This window comes from Phasianus colchicus, chromosome 2 (assembly GCF_987193195.1).
Source record: "Phasianus colchicus chromosome 2, bPhaCol1.hap1.1, whole genome shotgun sequence".
Lineage (NCBI taxonomy): Eukaryota > Metazoa > Chordata > Aves > Galliformes > Phasianidae > Phasianus > Phasianus colchicus.
Genome location: NC_143437.1, coordinates 41,867,231 through 41,893,632, shown reverse-complemented (window position 1 = coordinate 41,893,632; position 26,402 = coordinate 41,867,231). Strand labels below are relative to the sequence as shown.

At 43.2% G+C, this 26,402-nt stretch overlaps 2 protein-coding genes across 6 annotated transcripts in view; one reads left to right on the top strand and one right to left on the bottom strand.

The window, feature by feature from the left end:
• Positions 1–4,924, top strand: part of KIF25 (kinesin family member 25) — a 35,766-nt gene extending 30,842 nt beyond the window's left edge. For both annotated transcript variants that reach the window (XM_090135477.1, XM_031614392.2), the window contains exons 14-15: positions 1,986–2,141; positions 3,301–4,924. In XM_090135477.1, the coding sequence (XP_089991603.1) occupies positions 1,986–2,141; positions 3,301–3,458 (314 nt within the window). In that variant the 3' untranslated portion in view covers positions 3,459–4,924. The remainder of the gene's footprint in view (positions 1–1,985; positions 2,142–3,300) is intronic.
• A 7,488-nt stretch (positions 4,925–12,412) lies between these two features.
• FRMD1 (FERM domain containing 1) overlaps positions 12,413–26,402 on the bottom strand; it is a 36,546-nt gene continuing 22,556 nt past the window's right edge. For 3 of the 4 annotated variants that reach the window (XM_090135474.1, XM_031613238.2, XM_090135475.1), the window contains exons 6-14: positions 24,868–25,054; positions 22,405–22,560; positions 20,144–20,209; positions 19,868–19,936; positions 19,507–19,681; positions 18,416–18,751; positions 18,155–18,283; positions 17,355–17,434; positions 12,413–15,420 (exon numbers count right to left, since the gene is read on the bottom strand). In XM_090135474.1, the coding sequence (XP_089991600.1) occupies positions 15,133–15,420; positions 17,355–17,434; positions 18,155–18,283; positions 18,416–18,751; positions 19,507–19,681; positions 19,868–19,936; positions 20,144–20,209; positions 22,405–22,560; positions 24,868–25,054 (1,486 nt within the window). In that variant the 3' untranslated portion in view covers positions 12,413–15,132. The remainder of the gene's footprint in view (positions 15,421–17,354; positions 17,435–18,154; positions 18,284–18,415; positions 18,752–19,506; positions 19,682–19,867; positions 19,937–20,143; positions 20,210–22,404; positions 22,561–24,867; positions 25,055–26,402) is intronic. The other variant, XM_090135476.1, reaches the window with a different exon arrangement.

The window sequence follows — 26,402 nt, the reverse complement described above, 5'->3', positions numbered from 1 at the left end:
TGGTGAGCATGGATCCTCCCAGATCTGAATTCAAACATTTCTCTTTAGCACTTTAGGTACATAGGGATACGTGCTACCCTGCTTTCACACAACAGATCCTGGCATAAAAGAAACTTTGAGGCCTGATTGTTCCAGTTTGAGGCTGGTATGGTTTTAACTGAAAAAATCCAACTGTATGCCTGAAAGAAACCCAGGGCATTTACCCCATCATGGGTGTATTATTGGTTCAGACTGGTTTTATTAGGCTCACTTTTCTATACTGAAAATTACCAGGCCTTTGTACAGAAATGTTTAAAGTGCATAAATTATTTAAATATTACATATCCGTACTAATTGATATCACTATTTTTCTGACTTACTGTGGAGAAAGTCTTGAAGGAAGTTAGTATTGAAAAGAAAATATTGTTTTTGTTGTTTCTTCAAAACGTTTTCTTCCTCCTCCCCTCCTCTACACACACACAATAATTTCAGAAACTTGATTATTTCCTAAAGGGCAAGATTGCTTACCAAGAAAAGCCATGCAGCCAAATGTACCATTCCAGAAATAATGTTTTGATAACTGAACCAGTATTATGAAAGAGTCCTTTACATTACTGCCAAGAATTCTTGCTGTTCTTCACTGTTAAACTTTTGTTCTACAGAAAAGCCTAATATAATACAATATTTTTTTCATCTGCTCTGAGCACTGGAAATTGTTTGGTAAACATGTAATTGAGCAACACTGTGTGGGTTTGCTCTCTCAGTTCAACCAGGACAAACATTTGCTTGGTTTAGGGCTCTGCAGGCTCACTTACACATCAGTATTAGATGTGGCCCAGCACATGTGGTAGACTAACCTCTGCCATTTGGCTACATTGGTGGAGATTTGAAAATGACGGACTTACTCTGATGAAAGAGAGGGACAGCTATCAACCCATAATTGTTTCAAAATGTAGACAAATAAGTGAGCAGAAGTGCAGCAAACATCACACACACTGAAGATGTACATCAACACCTGGCCTTGCTAGCTCCATAGCCATCCTGGGTCATTTACCTGAGTTACAAGACAAGTGATCCATCTTTTAGCAAACTCAGGTTCAGTTTGAGAACAGATATAAACTTTACGTATGTTCAGCTGACCAATTACAGATCTTAGTAGTTTAAACCCTAGCCTCTTAGCAGTTTCCTGTTTCAGAGTGATATCTACTGATTTAAGAGTCTATCTTTAGCTTAGGAATTGCTGTAGAAACAGACCCAATTAAAGCAGGTCTGAAACATCCTGTCTCTCATTATCTACCTGCGGCAAGGTTTTCTAAGCTATTTTGCTCTGTTGAGGTTCCAGCACTTTCTAAAATTAATGCAACTTGGTGTGTAGACAGCACCCTTGCTTGAGGTCCATATGGTTAGTTACGTACCAGCATGGTATAAGAGCATCAACCCGCTACAACAAATCATACCATAAAGAACAGCATCTTACAGATACATAATCCCTCAAGCTTAAGGCTGCTACTCAACTCTGGTTCTGCAGCTTATGCTATCTGTGTCACTCTTGCTCTTCACAAGCAATACAGACTGGGCAGCTGTTACAAAAATGGCACAACACAAAAGTCTTCTCTCCCAAGACACTGTGATCTGGTGTTTTAAAAGCCAGTGTTGACTCATCTGATCTTTTGTTCTTCCTACTTCCTAAGTTCCCTATTCATGATACACGTGGAGCCAAGGTGCGTTGTACAACTGAAGAGACCAACTTTAACAGGAGAGATGCTATGCAGGTTCAGGCATTAAACCTTCTTTGACCATTCTTCAAAAGAATACAAATACTGAACAATGTGTAGGCAGTCCAGGGTAAACAACCACTGCATCTTGCTTTTAGCATAGGTGGACTGAAAGGCAGAATTTGCGTTTTGAAAGCATTGTGTCAGAAGCAGGTGTTACAACAACAGAACTTCTCACACGTTACATTTGAAGCACTTACTTTTACCATTGCCTTTTCTGCACTGTATTAGGTATGTCTGGAGTGACGGGTGCAGCACTGAGAGAAACATCCTTTATCAACCGCAGCTTATCTGCCCTAGCAGATGTCCTCGGAGCAATAGCAGAACAGCGATCTCATGTACCGTATCGAAACAGCAAACTTACGCATCTCCTCCAGGATTCTGTAGGTGAGGGTCTATTCTGACTTTTGTTTAATAATGGAGATTTCATCTCCCAGTATTTTCCCCTTCATTGTTCTGCAGAACTGGAGGATGATCCCATGTTGACACTCCTCCTCTCTGGACCTCTATTCACAATCTCTGGCTTCAGAGCACTGCTGCTTTCCAAGGTTAAGAAGTATATTTGGAATAATCACATCTCTAATAGGATAGCAAAGGGTAATGATTGCATCTCACTGACATTTCATGCCACATACACCCTCAAGATAAGTAAACTTCTACAGCATTATCATGTAATTACACATTCTGCACTGTAAAGACAAAAGAGGAAGACTCCAGAATATATGCCTGGTGCTATACTACAACTTCTTTTGTATTTAAGTCACCTCTTCTTTTCTAGCTTCTCATCCGTACAGAAATACAGAAAATTACATTTTCAGGGCAAATGTAATTCCTGCAGTACAGTCAGAATAGCAGCAATCCACGCAGCAGTCCATTTTTCTTCAGCCAGAAAGCATCAGCCCTTATGCTTTCAGTCTCCAGATTTCAGTGAACTGAATAGTTTTTTGGAGCTGCTGAAAGACTATCCACTTTTGCATGAACCTCTATTTTTCTCTTACTGCTGTGGTCTATGCTGTGAAAGGAGAAAGCCAAAGAAACAAGTCTAGGAGCTAAGCTGTATGGGCACTGAGCCTGGTTTTAACTGTCTTGCGTATGACCTGGTGACACTGTTTAAATGAAGTGCTGAAAGTGGTGCTTTCCTTGTTTGTTTACTCAGTCTCTGAACTTTTAATAAATGTGTTTTGCATTACTGTCATGAATGAGGCAAGCAAATGTCACGCAAAGGAAACCATGAATTTTCTAAAACTCAACAAATCTTAATGAAGTGTCCAGATCCGTAACTACATGCAGGCTAACTGGTGATGTTATAAGGGAGAAGAAATCTACATTACAAATTAGGAAATGTTTATTTTACTGGAACAAACATCATATCTTAGATACAGGCTTCCTTTTAAGGACTTGCTTGTTTCCAACAGCTCTCTTTGTGTCTTCTGCCTTGTGTAAGTGCAGTATGTGCCAGTTGCTATGTAGATTGGTACATACCAGTGCTTAATTTACTGAAAATAATGAAATAAATGACCATATTCTGTCTTTTTCCTGCTTCTAGGAGGTGATGCTAAACTGCTGGTGATGCTGTGCATCTCTCCCAGTCAGAAGTACTTAACAGAATCAATGCAGTCTTTGGGATTTGGAACTCGTGCTCGGCAAGTTCAGAGAGGACAAATCAAGAAAAGAAATCTCCCTGTGTTGAGTAAAACAAAATAAAACTTAAGACTCCTGTGGATTAAAGTATTATTAATGAGTTCCTCAGACTGAAATGTATATTGTTATCCTAAAGCTATTCTTTTAGATATCAACTGCCAGATAAAATAAGCAATCCTCAACATAGCATTAGTAAGCCATAAACCTGCTGATAACGTTCTTGCTCCAAAGATAATAGCAAGTATTGACAACAGCTACCAACTGCAGTGGAATCACATAGAAATAAATTAGGCTTTTTAAGAAAAGCTACTTCAGGGCATAGTTTTGGTGATGCATTTCCTTTAGACAAGTAGAACTAAGTCAACAGACCCCACCATTTAAGATGGCTCATTTCTGAAAGGCCAAAACTGCCCTCTGTTTTCTCAGTAGAAGACAGGAATCTGAATAGCATTCTAGTGCTTCAAAGCAGCAAATGAAATACTTCCTCGCAGCTTAGATTAAAATGAGACACATCATCAGGGCTTGATATAACATCTAACTTGGATGGGGCATACCTGTCAACAGGTGGAATGTAAAGGAATCCATCAGCTATATTGAACACAGTGCTGCTGTCAGATTGTAGGTAATGAAATAATGGCACTAGTGAGATGGAGAAAAAGGATTAAGGCTCCAGCTGGTATCCCTCTGGAATGTAGCTTAGGAAGCAAATGAGGGGTTACACAGCTCTTTGAAAACACACTTATGTTAAATGGTTGGAGAAAATACCAGCTCTGTTGAGTTCACTGATGGGTACAAAATAAAAGCAAAATAATGTTTAAAAAAAACCCCACAACTCTACTGCTGAAAGACCCTGAACTACAGATCTTAATGGCTCATAAGAATTTACTGGTACAACCATTTTAGTAGCACCCTTGCTTGTTGTTTCATTTTCATTTCTGAACTTAACCACATCACAACACTGAAGTTGTTTGCACATTATAAACACTTCCCATCCATCAAATGAATAAACCACCAAGAACTCAGTGTGTGATAACTGCCATCCTCAAGAGGCTTTTACATTCATTCACCAATACTGAAACAACAGGGTTTGTGAATGAATTTATACTAACAGAAGTTTCAAGGAAATTTAAGCAAGACGAGAAGTGGTTCTGAGACGAGAGCTGGGTTCACCATAACATCTGATGTGTTTTACACACTGCTTTGTTGCTCAGTAGAGGTCTCAGGATTCACTCTGAATTTTTACCTCCAGCAAGGACTCTGCCTCTAGACTGAGAGAGGTCAGTGGAAGGTCACCACCAGAAGGCTTGAATTGCAGTGGCCTGCCCAAAAGGCTGAAGTTTATAGTACTCCTAGTCACTTAACCTTCATAAGCACAAATATTTACCCAGAGATTATATAGCATACTATTATCGGAATTTCACCCTTGAATATATAACAGCTGCTGCTGTGTTGCATGCAGTATTCTAATGCTCACAGCATTGGCACTGCAGCTTGGAGAGCTGTAACACGTTTTTCTAAAAATAAAAATAAAAATAAAAAAATCACGATGGTAAACATCTCAGCTTTACCCAATTCCAGCAGTACACAGGACTACATAAAATTCAATAGTCAATAAAGAAATCTCAGATAAAGTGTCAGACTGAGGAATGTTGGCCTGTTAAATGAAATTTGGGAGCAGACAGCATCAAGTGTCCCTTAGTCTCATGACAACAACTACTAAATCAACCAGGATTAGAGCTCTATAAGAGGTTAAGTGATGAGAGGAGGTTAGCTGAATCCGTCAGCACACTGAAGTTCCTCAAATATTTTTGAGGATTTGGCACTAAAAGTTACTTGCAATGAACTGTGCTTTGTTTTCTGGAGCTGCTCTTCAAAACTTGGCATTTATTTACCATCTTGGTGATGGGGAAAGAAAAAAAAAAAAAAAAACAACCATCAACCCTTATTGTTAAAGCTGAGAACTAAAACCTTCAAATATCAGCAAATAACAAAAGTTTAAGTTTCTACACTAACACAAGCTCTGCCAAGCTGTGCATAGGCAGCATTCCCTATTCCTGTTTTTGTCAGCGTAGTGTAGTTCTCTGAGCTACACAATGAAGCGTGCAGGATATACAGGGTAGTGATGTTAATATTTTGATATAACAACTTGCAGTTTGGGAATTCGATAGGTTACAGAGAGTTGATCTCTCAATCCCAGTATCAGCTTCAAGGCACTGAAGGAAAGAAGGGTGGAAGGTGCGAGGCTTCACCCCAGCACCTGGAGTTTTGTTCTCTCACACCTCAGGCTGTCCTCTTGCTCCCTGCAGCACACAGTGAGCCAAGGCACTGCACAGTCCACCTATCTGTCAAACTGGGCTTCAGATGCTCCTCTAGAATTCCTTCTGCCAGATGAAGCTCCAAGTCCCAATATCAACAAGTGTTTGTCTAGGTAGAGCATACAGATATGCATACACACAGACCTATGCAGAGTCAGCAGAAGTCTAGGCATAGAATCAGACAAAAGCCTTCATGATACAAATCCAAAATAGGGCGCCAGAGTATGTTTCTCAGGAAGTTTATCATCACAGATGGGATTAATTCCTCCAGTTATCACCACCCTTGCAATCAGAGGAAAGGGAGTGTTAGGACAGAGCCACTTCCGGCGGTCTCCCCAGTGCAGCCAGGGAGTCCAGGCAACATGTTCCAAGCCCTGACTCCCAGCTCACCACATCTGGAGAAGCTGGCTACTCAAGGACCTGATTTCAAAGGATATGCAGCCACTGGGACATCTCATTATGTCAACCTCAGTTCCTACCTCCGTATCCAGTTCTGACATTACACTCTGCAGCTCTGGCCCAACACCCCTTCCCTCACCCCTTGCCCTATCTCCAGTCACCTGCAAGACCCAGCTCCATGCACAGCATGTCACATGGCAGCTGCTCCCCATTAGTCCCACACAAGGACATTATGTGGTGCCTACAGGGAATGCAGGGCAGCTCAAAGAACTCTGTGTCTGCAGACAAGCCACTGAACTTCCTTGTGGTCTAGGAGTGCACTTGGACAAGCCTGAAACAAAACCTCAACCTATGCTTAAGTCAGAATGTGATTAATTTATTTCATTTCCATGCATAGCTTCATGCCTTGGCAGCAGCCACACCACAAAGAGAGACTGCTCTTGGTTGTAGCCAGGCTAGAGAAGCCATGACTAGCATTGGAAGGCTCACAAAAACATTTGATTTGTTATTAAATAGTCATCATTGTCATGTCCATTTGATGAAGCAGATGGCCTGTGCAGAAGGCACAGGCAGGACAAAGTGGTAATCAGAAAAGGCTCCCAGCTCCTGCTGAGGACAACTAAGGGCTTATAGCCCCTTTTCCCCCTGCAGTATGCAGCAACATCTGCTGACAAAGAGCAGAGAGCCCTGAGCACTGAATATATTGCAGCCTGTCCCAAACTCAGTTTTGGGCAGTCTGTAAAGACAACCCTGGCCAGCCAAAAACACAAGCCACGTACTACAGACAGGAGGGCAGAGGGTGAGCTAATTGAAGGGCATGACTGAGGGGAATCATTGCACAGAAACTTATTATTTTCTTACTTTTTATAAAGCGAGGTTTTGTCTTGCAATACGTTTACCTTTTCATTTAGTTTATATAAGAGATACAATAAAATTTGAGCTGATAACTCATCTTTAAGCTTCATTATAAATCCTTCCTTGAGCTCTTGGATGGGAAGTTTCTGACAGGTTGTTGGAACAGCCTCTTTGCTTCATGGTACAACTCCTTTCTGCCTGTGTTTTTACCAAGACTCCATGAGAAGGGGTCAACCCTTTTCCCCCCACAACCAAGAGTTTGAGATGGATCAGACACAGCATTTGGAAGAGTAATACCAAACTCAACACTTGACTAACTTGATGTGATGCTCCAAACCCACACTGTGGGTTCAGCAGGACATTTCTAAAATGCTTATATGATGAAATGACCAAAGGCATTCAAACATCAGCACTAACAGCTCAAAAACCACCACCTACATTTGGCAACAAAAAGAGAACTACAAAACTATACAAGGCAAGTATTTAGGATCAGCCTCAATAAAAACAACAGAATAAAACCCAGGTCACTGTTAGGTACCAGATCCCAGACACAGGAATTCTGCCCATCCACAGATGTAGGGTTAAGACACCATCTTGTTGTTTCCCTGGGGAGCCAGGCTGAGCTGCCAGCTCCATGCTCTTCCAGCTCCTCCAGCCTTCTGATTGCAGGCACCTCCTCCAACAAGTGCCCCCTCTCACCCTTTTTCTGTAACACAGAATTACTGCCCTGGCAGGGTTGAGTCAGCACCCAACTTCACTTAAAGGCAGGCACCAGAAGAAGCAGTATTCCTTCTCATTTTCCTCTGGTCTTCACCAATCTCGTTCCCTCTTCTAAACAGTGACCAAAAGCAAAACAAAAAGGCCAAACCACTTCTATAAAAAGCTTTGGAAACCACAGCAGAGGCTTTGAAGATCCAAAAGATAGAAGATGGTGCTTCCTCCCTCACTTCAGGGGGTAGGAAGAGATTGCAATGCCTGACTACAGCGAGCTGTATCCACACCTGCACCAGCCTGGCCTCCTGAACAAGGAGAGAGGACTTGGGGTAGATACGCCTAGCACTCAAACAACCAGGCACAAGCAGCATGCCCACAGCCAGCCATACCTTGGCTCACACATGGTGCCACTGTCACAAGACAAGGAAAGGCCTCACAGCAGGCCTGAACATCCATATCCCTAACTTCAACTTCACCTGGCTGATGGCCCACAGCTCTCCCATGGGAGCCCAATGCACAGCGAGACAAGACCCACAAAGAAATAATAAGGACATTAAGAGGTTCAATAAACTGCAACCTAACAACACGACTCCTCCTGATGACACACAGACTCTCATCAAGGCATGACCACATTACCGCCACTCTCATCCATGCCACTACTATCTGCACGTTATTCCTTCAGCAGGATGTCTAAATTCCAGGGAGGAGCCAGTGGCTCTATCGTAGGCCACTCCAGGCAGGGCAAAAGAAACAGCTTCCACACCCCACCACAGTAACTGCTCTCTACAGAGAACAGCACTTCAGAGAAACTGAAACACAAACAAATCCCCTTCCACCACCCCAGGTGACCTCTCCTTACCTCTTTTCCAAGCAGCTCACAACAGAATCTACTGGTAACTCTTCCTCCAGCAAATCAACAGAAAACTCCTCCCTCACTTCAAAGAGTAACTGATTTCCTCTGCTTTAATTGCACTCATCTGCAGCACCTTCCACCTGGCCCTGCTACCACCTGCATCAAAGAGCTCACCTGGGCTTTGGGCTGCAAGGATCCTGATCTGTGAGTGGAGGAGAACTACTAAGAGATGACACCAGGAAACCTAATGCTCCTACTGGCCTGGGATCATGGAATCATAGTATGCCTTGTTTTGGAAGGGACTTCAAGGATCATGAAGTTCCAGCCCCATTGCCTCAGGTAGGACTAGATGTGACCTGGCTGCAAGGCCTGTCTTAAATCTTCTTAGCCTTAAAAGCATTGATTTGTCCAAATGCTCAGACAGTGCCTTGACAATACCCCTGGGAAGTCACCAATGTGAGCTCCAGTCCTGCTCTGTTGGGCTGCAGGAAAAGAAGAGGGGATAAAACCAGTAAAATTGCTCTAGGGCTCTGTTTTCACGTTAGCCCTCACCCTGTATTTTTCAGCAGTAATTCAGTTTTGGCTCTCAAAGTGGTTTGCACTGAAACAAACTGAAAAGGAAAGTTTTGTGCCCTCTCTATTATTTGCAAACATTAAGCAAAATTGCATCCAGCTGTTCCCAAGTAAATCCTGCTGCTCATCTACTGCCGCAGGACACGGCCAGCTGAATGTGTGTGCTTGTAGACAGCCAGGCTGACTGCAGCTTTGCTGAGGTCCTACTCTCCTGAGGAAGCCCAAGCATCTGCACACTTGTCCTTGAAGTATTCATTCCTTAAGTGTGAGTTTGGTTCTACATGTTCAAGTGTTGGAACAGGCTGCTCAAGGAGGTGGTAGATTCACAGTCCCTGTATGTTCAAGAAAAGAGTAGATGTGGCACTGAGTGACATGGTCTAGGGCAGAGGCATGGGTTACTGCTTGGACTAAAGGGTCTTAGTTGTCTTTTCAACCTTAAAGATTCTATGAAAAATATGCCCATGTTTGTGGTTCTGCCTGTCTGGACAGCCTTACTCTACTTTTTCTTTCAGCCAGGTAGGCTGGGAAAGGATTTTTGTTTTCCTGATTGTAAGCAAGAGAGTCTTATGCAAGAATACGAGTTAGGGGCCTGGAGCTTTAAAGAGAAAACATCATGTACTACAACACCCATGGTAAATGTGGTCAAAGCTGACAGTGTTAATAATGGAGCTGTATACAGCTCCAGGTGCTTCAACTGCCTTAACCTATGGGATCCCTCTGTTCACATCTGGCTGGAAAGAACACAAGCAAAGTTTGTTTTCAGAAAGGATGAGAATGGCAGCTGTGGGAGTCCACTGCTGTTGCCACAATAGTCAAAGAATTCAGGCCGTCTGTGAGCTGGTTGTGGCAGTGGGCCTGAGTGTTTTCTGTGGCCCACACCAAAGTGATTTCTCCTTTGCCAAATGGTTTGCTGCCTCTGAACAGGCTGATGTGGCTCTGGGCAGTCTGGCCTAGTGGCTGGCAACCCTGCCCGTGGCAGGGGAGTTGAATGTAGGTGATCTTTAAGGTTCTTTTCAGCCCAGGCCATTCTATGATTCTATGAAACATTCAGTGGTATTTTCTGTGCAGTGGGTTAAGACATCAAAGGACTTACACAGATGCCGTGTCCAATTATCTCATGGCATATCTAGTGCAGCAGTGGTTGGAGGAAGAAAAATAAGGATTAATATAAACGTATTCCTGAGATTTAAAATAAAAAATGCGGGGCAGATATTTCCAGGAATAAAAATAAAGCAGAATTTTAAAATACCACAGCTATGCTCTTCAATAGCCCGCATTCAGCTGCCCCTGCAGTCTACCAGAAAGGATAAATATCGTTATTTGGTCATTACGCCTCCGTGATAGAACAAGAAACTTCCAGTAAAAGGTTTCTATGGGGACCTGACTCCGAGCCGCGGAGCGGCGGGGCCCGACTCGGAGGGCAGCGGCCACCGCGCTCCTCGGGCGCCTCCCCGCGGCCCGGCCCGGCACTGCCGCCATTCGCCTCGCCTGGCCCCGCACTGGCCGGGAGGGGGCGGCCCGGCCCCGGGCTCAGGTCGCCACGGATGGTGTCGCGAAGGGGGCCGCTCGCCCTCCTTTCCTCATGGCTCCGGACCCGGCCTCGCCCCTCCTGCAGCACGATGGGCCCGCAGAACGCGAACAGTGGGAGCACAGGGATAGGGGCAAGAAAGAGGAGCAACCGGGAAGAACGTGGATAAAGGGAGCAAGAGACATCACACCTGCCCTAGGGGAGCACCGCTGCTGGCAAGCAATCAGCTGCAGCAGATCTTGTGCACCTCTATGAGACTTTGTGGCCAATTCTTGCTTGAAAGCGTTCAGGCTCCTGAAATGCCTCACCAACTTTTATTTTCTCAGACCTCACCACTCTTACTCCACCCACAATATCCAGACTTTTCTGAACTCAGCCAGCTTTAGCAAAACATGCTTTGCTTAAGCGCCATCAGACTGCAGAGCCCCATGGTGCTCCTGCACTTGGCACGCCTCTGCACCAAGCAGGTGCCACAACAACACTTCCCCCCATCCTGCCCTCGGTCACTTTGTTAAACCTGCACGGAACTCACTGCCACCACAAGAAAGCATCCTCAGAATCAGGCCCATCCTATACATCCACATAAGCTGTCAAGAAAGTGCTATGGCTTGCTATGACTTGTCAAGCAAAGCAAAAGAGAGATGTCAAAGACAGCCTGAGTTAGATTACTGAATATTTGCCTTATTTAATTATTATTTAATTTGACCTCCATACACAGCTCCATCTGTAACCAAACCTGAGAAAAGAATCATAGATCGCCATGGTTGGAAAAGACTTCTAAGACCATCCAGTCCAACCACCCACCTATCACCAATATTTCCCACTAAACCATGTCTCTCAGTACCACATCTAAACATTTTTTGAACGCCCCCAGTACAGCGACTCCACCACCTCCCTGGCAGCCTGTTCCAGTGCCTGACCACTCTCCTTCCAGCATCCCCCACCCAAAGCTGTATGAGCCTCTGCTCCTTGAGAACGTAAGAAGCAGATACTCAGCAGGTGCTGGACCGAAGAGTGAAGCACAAGGAGGAAAAATTATAAGCATAGCGGTAATACTATAGTATCAAAATGCATTAAAAAATAAGTTTGAGTTTGTTGCTTGGGTTTTTTTTTTTAATTATTATTTTTTTAGGATTTCTTTGAACACTAGCATTAGTAGCCCTTAACATAACCAGAGAAAAGGAGTAGAAAAAAGGACTTACACAGAACTGCAGCCAGCAAGCTCCTTTGAAAAGAAATGTAAAGTTATGCTATTACATTCCTTCAGAGATTTTTATGTCCCAAGAAAAGCATAACTTTCCTTTCTCCATGCCAGATACCAGGCCAGCAGGTTAGGTGACTTAGGGCAGAGAGCTCTTCAGCAGCACATCCCTGTGTGCTGTCCTCAGAAGCAGCCCCAGGGCTTGCTGACAGGATCTCTCTACACCCCTGGGAGTTGTCCACACGCTCTGTTTTCACAACTAACCACCACGAGCAGCTTAATATGTCTTTTGTCTGGTTACTTACATTCAGCTCCCATTACTGCTCCTGCTGACTCCAGCTGGCTGGGCTGGGTCCCCAGCATGTGAGCAGTCCCTTTGGCAACCTGTTGCTGGGACTGGCAGGGAAGAAAAGGAATTATTCTAACGCCTGCAGTGTTAATGGTTTTCCAGATGAAGCTCACATGGGTTAAAATCTAGCAGCAAATTTGCTTCCACAACCTAATCAGCTCAAATGGAAGATGTCGCTGACGTGCATCTATAAAGGGAAACAAAATTACACAATGACTTTTTTTCTGTCCATACTTTATTGCAGGTATACATATAATTACTTTTATTTTATTTTGAACAAGAAATTCCTTTCATGGAAAGGAGAAACTTTTACCATTAAAATAGAGTGATTATACCATGAGTATATTACAAATATATACAAATATTGGCAGCTTGTTTCTAACATTGATAAATGCTTACATGTTACCCTCTACCAAACTAATCAAACCAAAATAATAAAAGACATTCTAAATACAAAGACAAAAAAGATCTATTACTACCAGGAACATTTTTCCATATGAATACAAAAACTTGCATAATAGATATTCACAGTGCTTGTAAGGTATTAATTCATTCATTCTCAGTCTACACATAAAAAAAAAAAATAAAGTCCAGTCTCCCCTTCACACATATATTTAACTTACAATACTGGAGGGAGTTGTATAGACCATGAATGATGGTCAGACTTGGAGAGCTTCTCTTCCCCACCAGCTGTGAATAAATACAAGGAACATGTACATACAAGGCAAAAAATACTCATTAAAGATCCAATTGCACTGCTGTCAGGCACTGGTACATTTTGTGAATCAGGAATGCTCGGACTGTAGCATTTCACTAGTACTGAAAAATACCAAGAAAATACTGAGCTGCTTAATGGTAGTACATGCTTCAGTAAGCTTGTAAGGTTGAGGCAGCTACCACTGCCATTATTGAGACACGTGCATGGATGTGAGCACATGGCACATGTGTGTTTTATGACACCAAACAATGATATCTTTTGAATTTTGAACTTTTTCCCAGTTAAACATTGCCAGAACCACGAGCTGTTGTATGTCAGTATGCGTGGAAGAACCATCACTCTAGACCTCTCCACCTTTCTCACTGGAAGAGCTGTCCCTCCAGCTTTGTGGTAGGTGCAGGAGCAAGGCTGCCGCCAGCCTTCTGGACTTTTGGGGTGCCCATCTCCCACGGCTTAAGGCCAGACAGGCCCCAGGTATCAGGGAAGGCAGCCAGATAAACTCATCTAAATGGTGAAAGGACCTTTTGAATATAAAAAATATACCTCAAGTACAAAGCATTTTGGCTTTGCTTAGAAGGATGGAAAAAAAGGCTATGGTGAATTGCTAGAATATGGTGAATGACTAGAATTGCTCATTACAGGAAGAAAGTAGTGTGATGGAAGAGGGCACAGTCAGCCAAGTTGTGGTTACAGAGAGCTTGTGTCCATCACTCATTCATAAAACATAGTTAGGGTTTGTGCTGGATTCATCTATGATAATGTACAGCCACTGATGTCACTTCAGTAAATGCAACCACATCTGATGGCCTGATGTTACATCTCTGCACCACATACACTTACACAGAAACAGTGAGATTAAAGATTTCATGGATTTGCTATTTTAACAGTTTGCAGGAATGTAATATACTCGCCAAGCCAGCAAGTTCACTGTGAAAACAGCTTGAACTCTCCTTGTGTTCTGACTTTCCTTTCCCGACTGCAGCCATCTTCCTATTTTGACTGATTAACACTGTACACACTCACTTCCTAAATCAGCACAATAGCATCATTCTGGTTCTGAGTTTTGCCATAAAAAATAATTAGTTTTCGCCTGCAAAGTTGTAAAAAGCTGGACACAGGTTACACACGGCCTGGCTCTAAGTACAAGTTTCCTAAAAACTGGGAATCAATGGAGAAGAGATACTAAACAGTGGGGGAAGACAGAGAAGAAAATCAAACAAATATACATTTATTTAAATGCAAAAAGATAACAAGGTGTTTCCCACACCAGACAATGCCTTAGTCAAACAGCATAGCTGTAACTACTTTTCTGGTAAATGCCAGCACAGCCAGCTCCACGGGACTGAAGATCACTAAACATGCACCCTTGGTTCCACCCCACCATGCTTCCATTATCATAGGCCCTACAGCATCACTCACTCGCATGACCTATCCAGCATCATGGACTTCATCCATTCAAAGCAACTTCCTTCAGCCTATAGTTGCCTCTAAAGCAGAATAAAAATTTCTAAGGAACAAACATATTAAAAACAAAGAGAAGAACAACATAAAAGTATGATTCAATATAGGGGGCCATCATGCCTTGTGAAATTCTCCAGTCACAACTCCTGACTTCAAGAACCAGTTATTTACTGCTCTTAAGTTTACCTCTGTATGCTTAGAAGTGGCCAGATCATTTGTCCCATCTTTTTCCCCTAATCTCCCTTAAGGATATAACTATTCATTTAGCAATCACATTTACCATACACAGAACTCCAAATATGCTCAGAATATATCCCAGCCTGACAGCTGTTGGCAGTGTTGCAGCAGCACAAGCTCTAAACAGCCCTACTATTTGCATACTAGCATTAACATACAGACCAGAAGAGAAAGGCAGTAAGTTAAACTGACGTGGACCTTTTATATTTATTTTTGATCAATCATCTATACACAATGTTTGTTTCACCAGCTAAGTATCAATTTTGGCCTACTGTTTTGTGGGGTTTTTTTTGGTCACTGCTAATGGTGCAGGCCATTTCTGGTCAACAGATACTTTAATGCCAACATTAAGTGCTACACTCCAGTTGATTTGCCCTATAGACAGGTCTGCAGAAGCGATGCCACTTACTGATTAGGGAGTTGAGTAACAAAGCTGCTCAATCTCCTGCAAGAACCAGTGACATCACATGTGTTAATGAGGTATATATTTCCACGATGAGCTGTTTCCCTGGGTATGGAAGAGCTCCAATCTCCTTACACCACAAACTCCTCTGGCAGCTGGTCCTCTCCCAGAAGATCCAAGGAGAGGCAGTTCATGGATCGCTTCCCATAAAGGGCAGACTTGGTTTTGCAGTCTGCTGTGGAATAAACACAGCCATAGACAGCCAGTTTATCTTCCAGGCTGCAGCCAAACGTGTAGCTGTGGGACGTGTCCGACGACAGCGTGGCACTTAGTGGTGGATGCCGGTGTTTGTAGAGGCGAATGTCATCCAAACTCTGGCTGTGCTGGTCTGTGCAGCTCCTGCCCTTGGGTGACTTGACCTGCCAGTTCAGTAAGATGGACATGAATAAAAACTATTAGCTCAGACTGCTCAAGGATGCATGCTTCAGATTTTCCAAATGGTTCTTCCATTCCCTCAAACAACCCCACCAGCCTCCTGATGAAGCTGTGAAGCATTGAGAAATTAAAAGAACATTCAGCTGCCCTGTCACATTGCACCGGAACCTGATCTCTTTGCACTGTGTCCTCAGTGTCCAGTAAAACGGATAAAAAACTGGTCAGGTATTAGCATCTGAACAATCTGACACTTCTTAGCACAACTGTGCAGTTAGCCTGGCCAATATATACATAGAAAAATTATCCCAACTGCTTGAACACACCACGATTTCCATCCATTAATGGAAGTCTCATGAGCTGAAAGGAAATTCAGAAAGCAATCATGCAAACTAAGGGGTTATGGCATCCAAAATTTGCTAAATGCAATGTATACTTTCTTCTACATAATGTTTTTCAGAAATGAAAACAGAAGCAACATAACAGCAGTAACTTTCAGAGACAGCTGTCAAACTACACAAGCAGTAGTGACGTGGCCAAGCAGTAGTGATGTGGCCTCTATGGAGGAATTACCAATCATCTAAGACATTTCCAACTTTTCCCCAGGATTTTTTTGCTCTATCTTTAAAACCAGCTTCTAAATGCTAAGTTGAATACTTAATTTTAAACGAAGACATTTCTGTTAACCAACACAGAAAAGTGCCTCCCAGTAGCACTTTTCTCACCTACTGATGGAAATAAAAAAAACACTCTCTCAGAAATAGCCACACACTAAAGAAACCCAGAATTTGATATGTAAAAGCAGCAGCTAGGAGGATGAGATGCATCTTCAATTGCTTAAACAGTCCTTATGAGCTCTTATAAAAACAGATGCCTCCCAATCAATTAGCACCACAAGTGTATGTTGGTAAAAGCATTAATGTAAAAATGGTACTTAAATAAGATACACACTCCTTGCTTTGCTCTTAAGTTATTCAATGCAAATATAGAAGTAAGCTCATTATGATTTGTACTGTAGCGTTCAGCTTTGGAAAAATAACTAAGATTTTATCTTAATCTCCTATAGCACTTAACAGAGTACTTCCCTGATAAGTGAAAAATCCTTATCACTTCTGACTGGGCATAGTTAGAAGCATGAAAAAGAAAATAAATCTTAAGTGACTGGAGTCATAGTTCAGAAAGAAGCTGAGAGTAAAAGGGAAAAGGAAGAACAGATTTTTAAAATTCTTTTAGCAGATAAAAGGCTAATTTGGACACAGAAAAAAAAGGCAGAGCCTTCTTCTTTTTTTTTTTTTTTAAAGTAAAATACAGCTATGCTTCAAAAAGAGATATTGCTTGACCTTACAAAGACATCTTAAGCTTTTTGCTTTTTCCACAGTGCAACTTATGATAAAACATATTTTACCATATATAGTTGCCTTTTCTCAAGAGTTTGATGAAAAGAAAATGTTGACAACAAAGGCTTTAGCACACACATACTATAATCACACAAATGATAATCACACAAATTAGAGCTTGAACATCTGGTTTTGCTCTGATGTGAGCTCCTCCTGGCTTCAGGAGGAGGAAGATGATCAAGTTTGCAACCCACATCCAATCTGCATGGATGGTCTTGGCTCTAACATTACACTGAAAATTTGCAAGTGGTTTTTTTTCCATTTCCTGTCCGGAAGCCTAAGGCAGATAATGGCTGACTTGCAAGATTCCCATGTTGGTCACTCCAAACCTCTCTATACTTTTTGGACTCAAACACTGCTCTCATCCTATTCATGACAGCAGCTGCCATCCAACAGCTGTTCTTGGTTACACCATTTAAATCAGTCAAATACAGACTTATCAATTTCACCTGATTTACAGCTGTATTCATTACCCTAGACTTTGGTTCAAGGCCCACACACACCTTTTCATGCCACACACCCACCTGCTGAAGGGACTCCACACTTTGACCTCTCATTTTTATTAGTGTGACTTGCACCACAGGCAGTGATTCTTGATTTATAGCTGCAAATGAAAAGGAGGAAATAAGAAGCATTACAGGTTTGATTTTTACTGGCTGAAGAAAGTGGAAATTGTTCTCACAGGCCACGTTTAAACAGTGCTACCCAATAAATATAAGCATACATCACTAAGCACCCTCAGTGCTCTGTGAGTTTTGCTCACAAGAACATCTTTCTTGCCCCTAATGTTTAAAAACTCACAAGAAAATAGCTTTTCACCATGTCCCATATTCACCAGCCTTGCTTTGCTATGAAGGCTATATGTCTTAAAGCCAGACAGCTCCTGCATTAACCTACCGTCTGTCCTTCTCCTGTAGCAGGTAAAGTTTTATGGCTTAGATTAATTCCTGTGACTAGCCCACTAATCTATTCTTGAACCCCTTAATTGTCTTGTGTTATTCAATCTTTAAAAATAAATTCCTTCAGTACAAAAGGTTTACATCAGTTATCTTTTTATTATTAATGGAATAAAAATACAGTAACTTGTTAAATTTGGAAAGGGGAGATCTTGAGGAGCACAGAGGAGAGCAATGCTGCACTGCTTCAATCTCTAGAGAAGCTGACTTCAAATACAATTGCAGTAGAACAGTAATTAGAGCTGGTACTTCATATGGAGGAAGACACAGCTTTCTTAGATCTATCAGATTACATTTGGCTTCTCAAACATCTTCCTGATGCTACAGCCTGAAGAAAAGCACTGCGCAGTAGCAGAAAGCCATCTCACCTTGGCAGCTAGCAGCATCTAGAGGAAGAGATTCAATAGATTCTCCCACAGTGGCCTCCTCTAACTGGTCTCCCTCTAAAGGCTCATCTACAGGCACCTCCTCTGGCTCATCTACTGCCAGCTCAAGATCTAGGAGGAAAAGAGTAGCAGAAGAAGTATTAGCTTTACACTTCTGCTCAAAGCTGCTTCACATTTTCTCCCTATTCTGCTGCAGAAAGCAGAAGCAGGCTTAGAAGTCATTCCAATCTCCAAATTCTTTACCATCATCCTGAGAGTCATCTTCAGCCCTTCCTTTGCTGCCACTGTCAATGCCAGAACTACCGTAGCTGATGGTTGAGCTGCAGGATTTCTCTTTCCTGTGCACCCGGTCAATACCAAAGGGCTCATCCACTGACATTTCTACTGACACACGGTGCCTTGAGTCAGCCTCGATGCCTGATGTGTGAGAGCTGCCATGACTCCCCGTGGACTGGCGTGAGAGACGATTATCTCTCCTGCTGCCTCCACTGCTCCCACTGCCACGTGAGTTCTTATCACACGGGTCCAGGTCCATGTCTAGTGTGTCACTGATATAGGACTCCCGGTAGCGCTTCTTCTCTAAGGAATACAGAAGGAAAGGTGGCAAAAATATCAGTAAGTTCTGAGACTGGCACAGCCTGATGGTGAGACAACAATTACTGCAGCTACTGAGCAAATAAAAGCACAAACAGCTTTTTATTCTGCTTGCTCAACAGACAGTGGGATGCCCAGCTGGTTGTAACAGAATTACAGTCATACTTACAGTAAAACCAACATCTCCTGAGTTAGGTCAGGCAGCTAGAGGCAGTTACGATACAGAAAATACTGGCTTCCAGAATGAAGGAAATGTGCAAAAGCAGGAATTGCTTATCTAACCTAAGTGCTCAGTCTTCAAAACAGAGCACATTGGTGACTGTTTTGAGAAACAATATTATAGAATTGGAGAATAGTCCAGGTTGGAAGGAACCTATCATCTACTTCCAATTCTCTGCCATGGGCAGCGACACCTTCTATTAGATCAAGTTGCCCAAAGCCACATCCAGTCTGGCCTTGAAGGCTTCCAGAGAGCAAGGACTTCCTTCTTAAAACAAAAGACATTCTTCCTTTGCTGTTCTCACACTCGTGCTTTCTGATCAGAGTCTAGCAAGGCAGAGACCATAAACATTTTCCACTAACGGACTTGAAACAAATCCAACATGTCTACTTCCTCACTGTCTACCCAATAAAACAGAAACACCATTAATTAGACAGGGAGCAGCCACTGTGAAGCAACAGCAGAGTCTAACATACTGTACTCTTGCCTTACCAAAGCCACCGGCTCTTTTCTCACGTACCTTCAGCCTCCTCCAGCTTTTGGATTTGCTTCAACACTGGCTGGATATTTAGAAAGAGCCGATGGCTGTTGCTGAGGAGCTGCAGCAGGTGTCGTGATCTGAAGGGGCAGCCTGTGTAATAAACCAGTTTCCGTGCAGAGGGCAAACCATCAGGCTGGATCTCAAATTTTTTCCCCTGAATAAAGTGGAGAGATGTCAGTGAAGTGAGCAAGGATATGTTTTCAGCCACATGGCTGAGGTAATTACAGCCTTGTGTGTATGAGTAAGGAGACTTGATATGACAATTTGGGCAGAACAACGGCTTTGCCAGGTCCCAGGTTGACAGCCCACTGCCAGATGGATGCTGTTGTGTCATACTCACCAAAAATGCTAGTTTCCCGATGTGTGACCAGGGAAAGTCATAGAGGAGCTGACGAACATGGTTCACCTCCTGCAACACATCAAACTCTCAGTCACGCAGGGACTGGCAGGTACTGGGTGGAGTCAGTGATGTGCAAAGAATTTGCAAACAACCAAGAACGCGAGATATGCGGAGCCTGGCGCACACAGGGGAGGCAGAGGAGCTGGGGTGGGGGGAGGACAGGGGAGCTGGACAGAGTTAATGCTACACGAGAAGTCTTTCATGGCAGTCTGTTACCTGATAGATGTGCATTCCTCTAAGGGTCAGGCCCAGGATAACTGTTGGGCGATCCTCCTTCTTATCCTGAAAGAACAGAAGAGCCTGGAGTCAAAGGTTAATCTACAAAGACCATGCTCTTGTTCTGGCACCTACTGCAAGAGAGGTAGCAGGACTGCTCAACAGGCAGATGCCATCAGCTCATTTGCTTTTTACTGTTTCTAAAGAACACCTTGTCTTGTTGATCCCTGAAAAATTCTGAGATCAGAAACACCTACAAATCCCCTTGTGCTGAGGCTTCCAGCTTTTGAACAGCAGCAGAAATCCTAAACTGTTCTGGAGAGGGAATCCTACAGCTTAAGTGATTTGAGAGCATGGACAATTGCTCTCAGAAGCAATTGGTAAAAGACTCTCTTACTACCATATTCTGTGTCTGCTGTATGCCTGAACATTTCAGACTGGATATTAGGAAGTATTTCTTCTCAGAAAGAGCAGTTAGGTATAGGAACAGGCTGCTCAGGGTAGTAGTGGAGTCACCATCCCAGAAGGTATTTAAGGAAAAGGTAGATGTAGTCCTAGGGACATGGTTTAGTGGGCAATATTGGTGATAACTAGACAGTTGGACTGGATGATCTTAGAGGTCTTATCCAACCCTAATGACTCTATGATTCTCTGTGATTCTATGCACATCTCACACTCTCCCGGTGACAGAGAGCCCAAACCAGAAGTGACCAGAAGTGTCCCCTCTCTTTGTCACTACACAGCTGTTCCCACTCTGGGACATACCAGACCTCAAGCATTACATTTGCCAGGAGGGAACTAATTATTGCCCAGAGTAACAACAGGGACTTTCTCTCCCAACCTTTTTATCTCAACAGCAGATGCTTTTAGGTGTTTAAGTCTGAGCTGGAAAACTGCCTTGTTTTTCCACATGCCCTACTTTCATACAAATGCTTTCTTGGCAATTAGGCAATTCCTTTGCTTCTTTGCTTAAGGACCAAAACAAAAAAAATTATCCAGAACCAGTTAACTCAGTCTCTCTCCTGACATGGCAGATTTAAATAGGGACACCTATTTTTCTTACTGGGAGGAAGGGGAGGAAGAAACTATTGGGTAAAAATTTCTGGTGTCACAGAGCTCAAACATTACACCAAGACTTCCTCGCCTGGCTTGTCAAGATAAAAACCTCACACCAACACATTTACCTCACCCTCTACCCCTCTGCTACTACGCGTGTCCAGCAGAATCAGAATTCCAGTTTAAAGTCAGTAAGAAATGCTTTCTGCCTCCTAAAGACAAACAGCTTTAATAAATCACTGTTGGTCTAGAGTTGGGATATGGGGCTCAGCACTGCCTTTGCTTTCTTTCAGAGTCTCCAACCTCCATAGTAGCCACAAGGAGAGGGTAAGACAGAAGTGACTACTTCTGAAATCCCAGGGTAGCTGGTGCACCAACACCTTCTCCCAGCACCCTTGTGTGTTCAGTCAGAAGCATCACGGCCTCTGGATTAGAGATCAAACTGGAATTCATCTCCTGCAGAAAATAAGCAGCTCTTTGTGTTTCTGCACCTTCCAGACAGAATTCTGAGCACAAACAACCAAGAAGTTTAATTATGAGTCTGGTAAAGTAGAGCAACTCCATTTGAAAGAAGAAGTCCCTGCAATTCCTAATTGCATGAGCAGGTTCACTCACTGAGGAGGAATACAAAACTGCTCTTCAGTCCTATTTCTAGACCTACATTCTTAGCATATCAAAATGAAGCAAATCCTGTTTAAGCAAAATGAAGCAAATCCTGTTCAAGCAGGCTTGGGTAGAAAGGCAAAGACTTAGGAACAAGCAATGGTAAAGGAATCCAAGAGTTACAGAGAGCTGAAAAAATATCAGACATTCCAACAGGGTTGGAGTAAGCTAAGAAAGTTGGGATGATTCAGTGTCACCTCCAATTATTACATGGCATTTGCATGAAAGCTGACTGTCAATTTCAATGGACTGCAACAAAATAAATTTCTCAGTGACTTCTTTGGCATTGACTTTGTCCACTGACAGGAAGAGACTAAGCAAAAATTAAACTTCGCCGTTCCTGTAACCAGTTTCTTGGATGAGGAACTAAATAAGGTTTTAACTACATTGGTTTGTTTGTGGGGATGGCCTCAGAGCCTGGAAATTTGTTTGGCCTCCCCAAATCAGAGGCAGCAGTCCCTCAATTAGACAGAAAGTAAAAAATAAAACAGTGCACCCAATTAAAGAGAGGAGAGATGTTTGAAATAAGCTCTTTGTTTAACCTTCTGCAGCCTGTAGAAGTGGACAGGCACATCTTCCAACAGGCAGGACTCCTTAATGAACTTCAGGACAGCTTCCTTTGCACTCAAGCCTTGCTGTTCTCGGTGCATCTCTGGGGCATGTTTCAAGATGTAATCACTCCCCCTCTTCGCAATTATCTGAAGGAAAACAAACAAGTCAGCAACTCTTCAGTGAAGCCCACGAGAAGCAGCTGTGATCAACAGGAAAGCCAAGACTGGAGGAGGAGAAGGTTCATCTATTCTCTCAAGAAGCTTGTTCGTGTTTACCTCTATCCTCCTGGAGGATAAGGATTTAAAGCAGCCCAGATGATACTGATGTCTCACAAACAAATCCAAGATGGCAAAATCATAACAGACTGAGACTACAGAGCTTGTGTCAGCCCTTTTCATTCTTAAGTGTTGGAATCAGTTTTCCTAACTGCTTTCCCTAAATACTTATGGGCAGATAACAAGTACAGCTCTGCATGCCAACATAATCAGCAGCAACATCTCCAAACACTGCAGAAATGCTTTATGGTCAGGGTGGGGTGGGGTTTGCTTTTTTTGTTGTTGTTGTTGATCCTTTTTTTTTTCTGTTTTTTTTAAAGACCAGAAACTACACATTAGGCTTATTTAGCATTTCCATCCTCAAAGGGGAGGGTAACACTATCTCAAGCTATTTTGTGTCTGGAGTGGTTTTCAGGCACACAGCTTTGCTAAGCAATAGAGAAATGTGCACTGGACCTTTTATTCTTGCCCTGCGAGCGCCCAGTTTTGTACTTGGACACATGCTCTCTCCATGGAAAGCAGGGCACAAAATCCCTTGCTACTCAGGGCATTTAAAACCAGATCCCAGCAGTTACCTGTGAACATATTTCAGAAGCCAGCTGTCTGTACCTCAAACAATCAGACCCCATCACTCAATCCCCATTTCCATTTTAAATTAAGGCCCTTGTTTACTAACACCTCTTCTCTCTCTTTGCATGCCATGTCAGATCAGTCATCCTACCATGAGGAAGACTGGGCTCCACAAAGAACAACACTGATGCCATCAGCTGTGCAGTGTCAGCAGAAAGAAGTACCAGCTCCACAGTTCAAAGCTGGGCTGCTCACCCCAGGGGCACCTGCCTTTTCTCAACAGTAGGAGAGCTAAGGCAGCTATCGACCAAATGATCTTCCACAGTGATCTCCAGCACGTGTTGGAAGAGAACACACTGGAGGAGTACCTCCCCATAGCAGCCCAGGGGCAGGGAGAGAAGCGTCCCCATGACTGCCAGATTTTGCTCTTTGTAATGATAAATCACCCACACATTTGCTTGGGGCTGTAGCTCAGCATAGGTGAGCCAGGCTTTGACTTGGCCTTTGCAATATTTGCCAAATGAAAAATAGTCTGTGATAAGACTTAAATGCCCCATAAACTGGGTGCACCAGACTCAATTTTTCCAGGCCTTTGTCAGCTGCCCTATGCCAAGTGCCCTGCTGCAAGATGAAGGCCTGCTGTTGAGAAGAAAAGAGCACACCAAGGCAGGCTGGGACTCATGCAGAAAGGAGATTCTACTACCTTGCCTCCCTCCCACAACTCCTGCTCCAAATCTTCTCCCTGAAGCAGGGGACAAATCTAAATCAAGTGCAGAGGTGGGTATGTGCAAGTTCTGGGAAATATCCTGCTTGTGCAGATACCAACAACAGAGGTGTCCACAACAAAGCTAACTTCTTTTTCTACTTGGACAGGAGTCTGCATGACCATTTCATCACGAGAGCAGAACTTCCTGCAGGAAATCAACTCTGACAAATCTTTTTTTTCAAATCTTCCATTCTCAACTCATTTGCCTCTGCTCAACAATTAAACCAACTCTGGGTCTTTTAAGCTGTTAGTAGAACTTGTAGGGCACAAGCCAAGGTACACATGCTTACCAATCAACATGTAAAATCATTTCCAGGCCCTTCCCTTTTCCCTTACTGCAATTTAGACCCAAATGAACAACAAAGTAGACACCAGAGGCAATGCACAGAAGTACTACCCCTACGGTCTGGGTCTATACATCTCAGAGGTAAGCATTACAGAGCCAGGACGGAAGGGCACGCTACACTTGGCATTGTGGCCCTGCAGTTTTCTGCAGGGCTTTGCTTGTGCAGATTATTCTGACATAATACTGGAGGCACTCTAAGCCATAGAAGACTTGAAAAAAAAGGAACACTGCTGGAGTCATTCATTTGACACCAACACATTCCCTCACTAAGGAAGAGTACAACCGCCCACCTCACATAGCCCAAGAGGAACTGTCACCTACAGCCAGCATAGACACAGAGGGCAATTAACTCCTGAGGGAAATTCAGGGTGACACTGTCACTCTGCCTGATCATCATGGTATAAGCTGGGGAAGCTGTATGGCTGCAATTAGGTACCAGCGTAACATGGCTCCTGCTGCATGCACAGTATTGAGAGAAAGATTCCATCAAACTTACCCATTGTGGGAAATATGCTTGAGGTTCAAAATATTTCCCAGTATGGACCTCCTCCCTGTAGTTTCCCAAGTCTGCCTGTAAACTGTAGGCAGCCAGCAGGAAGTAGATTTCTTCTTTGTGGTTGCACCGAGACATAAGTACTTGCTCTTTGAGATGGCAGTAGTAGAGCTGCCTTGCCACCTTATCACTGAAAGACACAAAGGCAGGTTTGTGTGAGGAAGAAATGTCAGGCTCATATAGGGCCTCTCAAATGCATCTTCCTTGTGAGAAAAGGGATCCCTGATGTGTGTGTGATGCCACCATGATACAGTTAAGTGCATGCGGGAAACCCCAAGCCAAGATGAAGGTCTTCTCTCACAAGTATTGTATAAACATGAGAAAGAATAGCCTCTGTCTTGAGGAGCATGAGATCTAAGAAGGTAGGGCAGAGGGTAGATAAAAGAAAAATTGTATCACACCTGTTTGGAGACTGACAACATCAAGCATTTCTGTTACTCTGGAAAGCCTATAGCAGTCAAGAGAATCAACTTGAATTCCAGTCCTGTTTCTTGCACACCTGTCCTCCTTTCCCCTCTAAACCTGGCATTGCTTTTTCATTTCACCTTGCCTTAGGCTCAAGGTGCTTTTCAACAGCTAATTCCCTGCAAGGTAGATCAAAAGATGCAAGAGCCCTGGGCTTGTTTTGGTCTTCTTCCTCAGACTGCTAAACAGGGATAGTCTGATAAGGCATGTGGACCAGTAATATTGTATACACACTTTGTAAGAGCTCAAGGGAAGCATGCTGCTGACATGTATGTACAGATAAAGTGCTGGACACTACAGTCTGCATGTAAAAGCATGTGTGTATAAGTACCTCTGCACTGTTCCACAAACTCCTCCAATTAAATGACCAGTACAAGAGAAATTAGCTTGTGATGCTAAGGGATACATACATAGGGTGGGAAAGCACTATTGAATCCTTTGTTTAGTTTTACTAAACCAGAAGAACACCTAACAGCCAAACAGACTCCAGAAGAAAGACTCTCCTGCATCCAAAAAAAGAGAACGGGGGGGGGGGGGGGGGGGGGGGGTGATGAGGGCAGAAGAAAAAAAAAGTCTTTGTTCAAGATGAGAACAAATGCCAAAAATTAAGTAAAGATTTTAATCTACTGGAATGATCCCAGCTCTTGGCTTGCCCTGGGGTCACAGCCACGCCAGCAGTGCTGATGCAAATCAACTCTGTCAGTTGTTCATTTCCAACTACCTCATCCTTTGTTCTGTACCATGCAGAGAGGGTGGCTGTGTTTTGAGGGCAGCCCATATTCCACGTGAATGGATCGCACTCAAATGCAAAACTCTCTAACTTATGAAGTCATTTCTTTTGTCTATTTATGAAAGTCCATTTCCAGGAGTACACTGCACAGAGCACTGCACAGATACAAAAACCTGAACTAAAATTATTAGCGCGCACTTTGGAATCTAAATAGCTGGTTTTGGTATATTCATCTGACGCCTTTCATACAACCAAAAGATGCAAGCAAAAGACTGTTAAACAT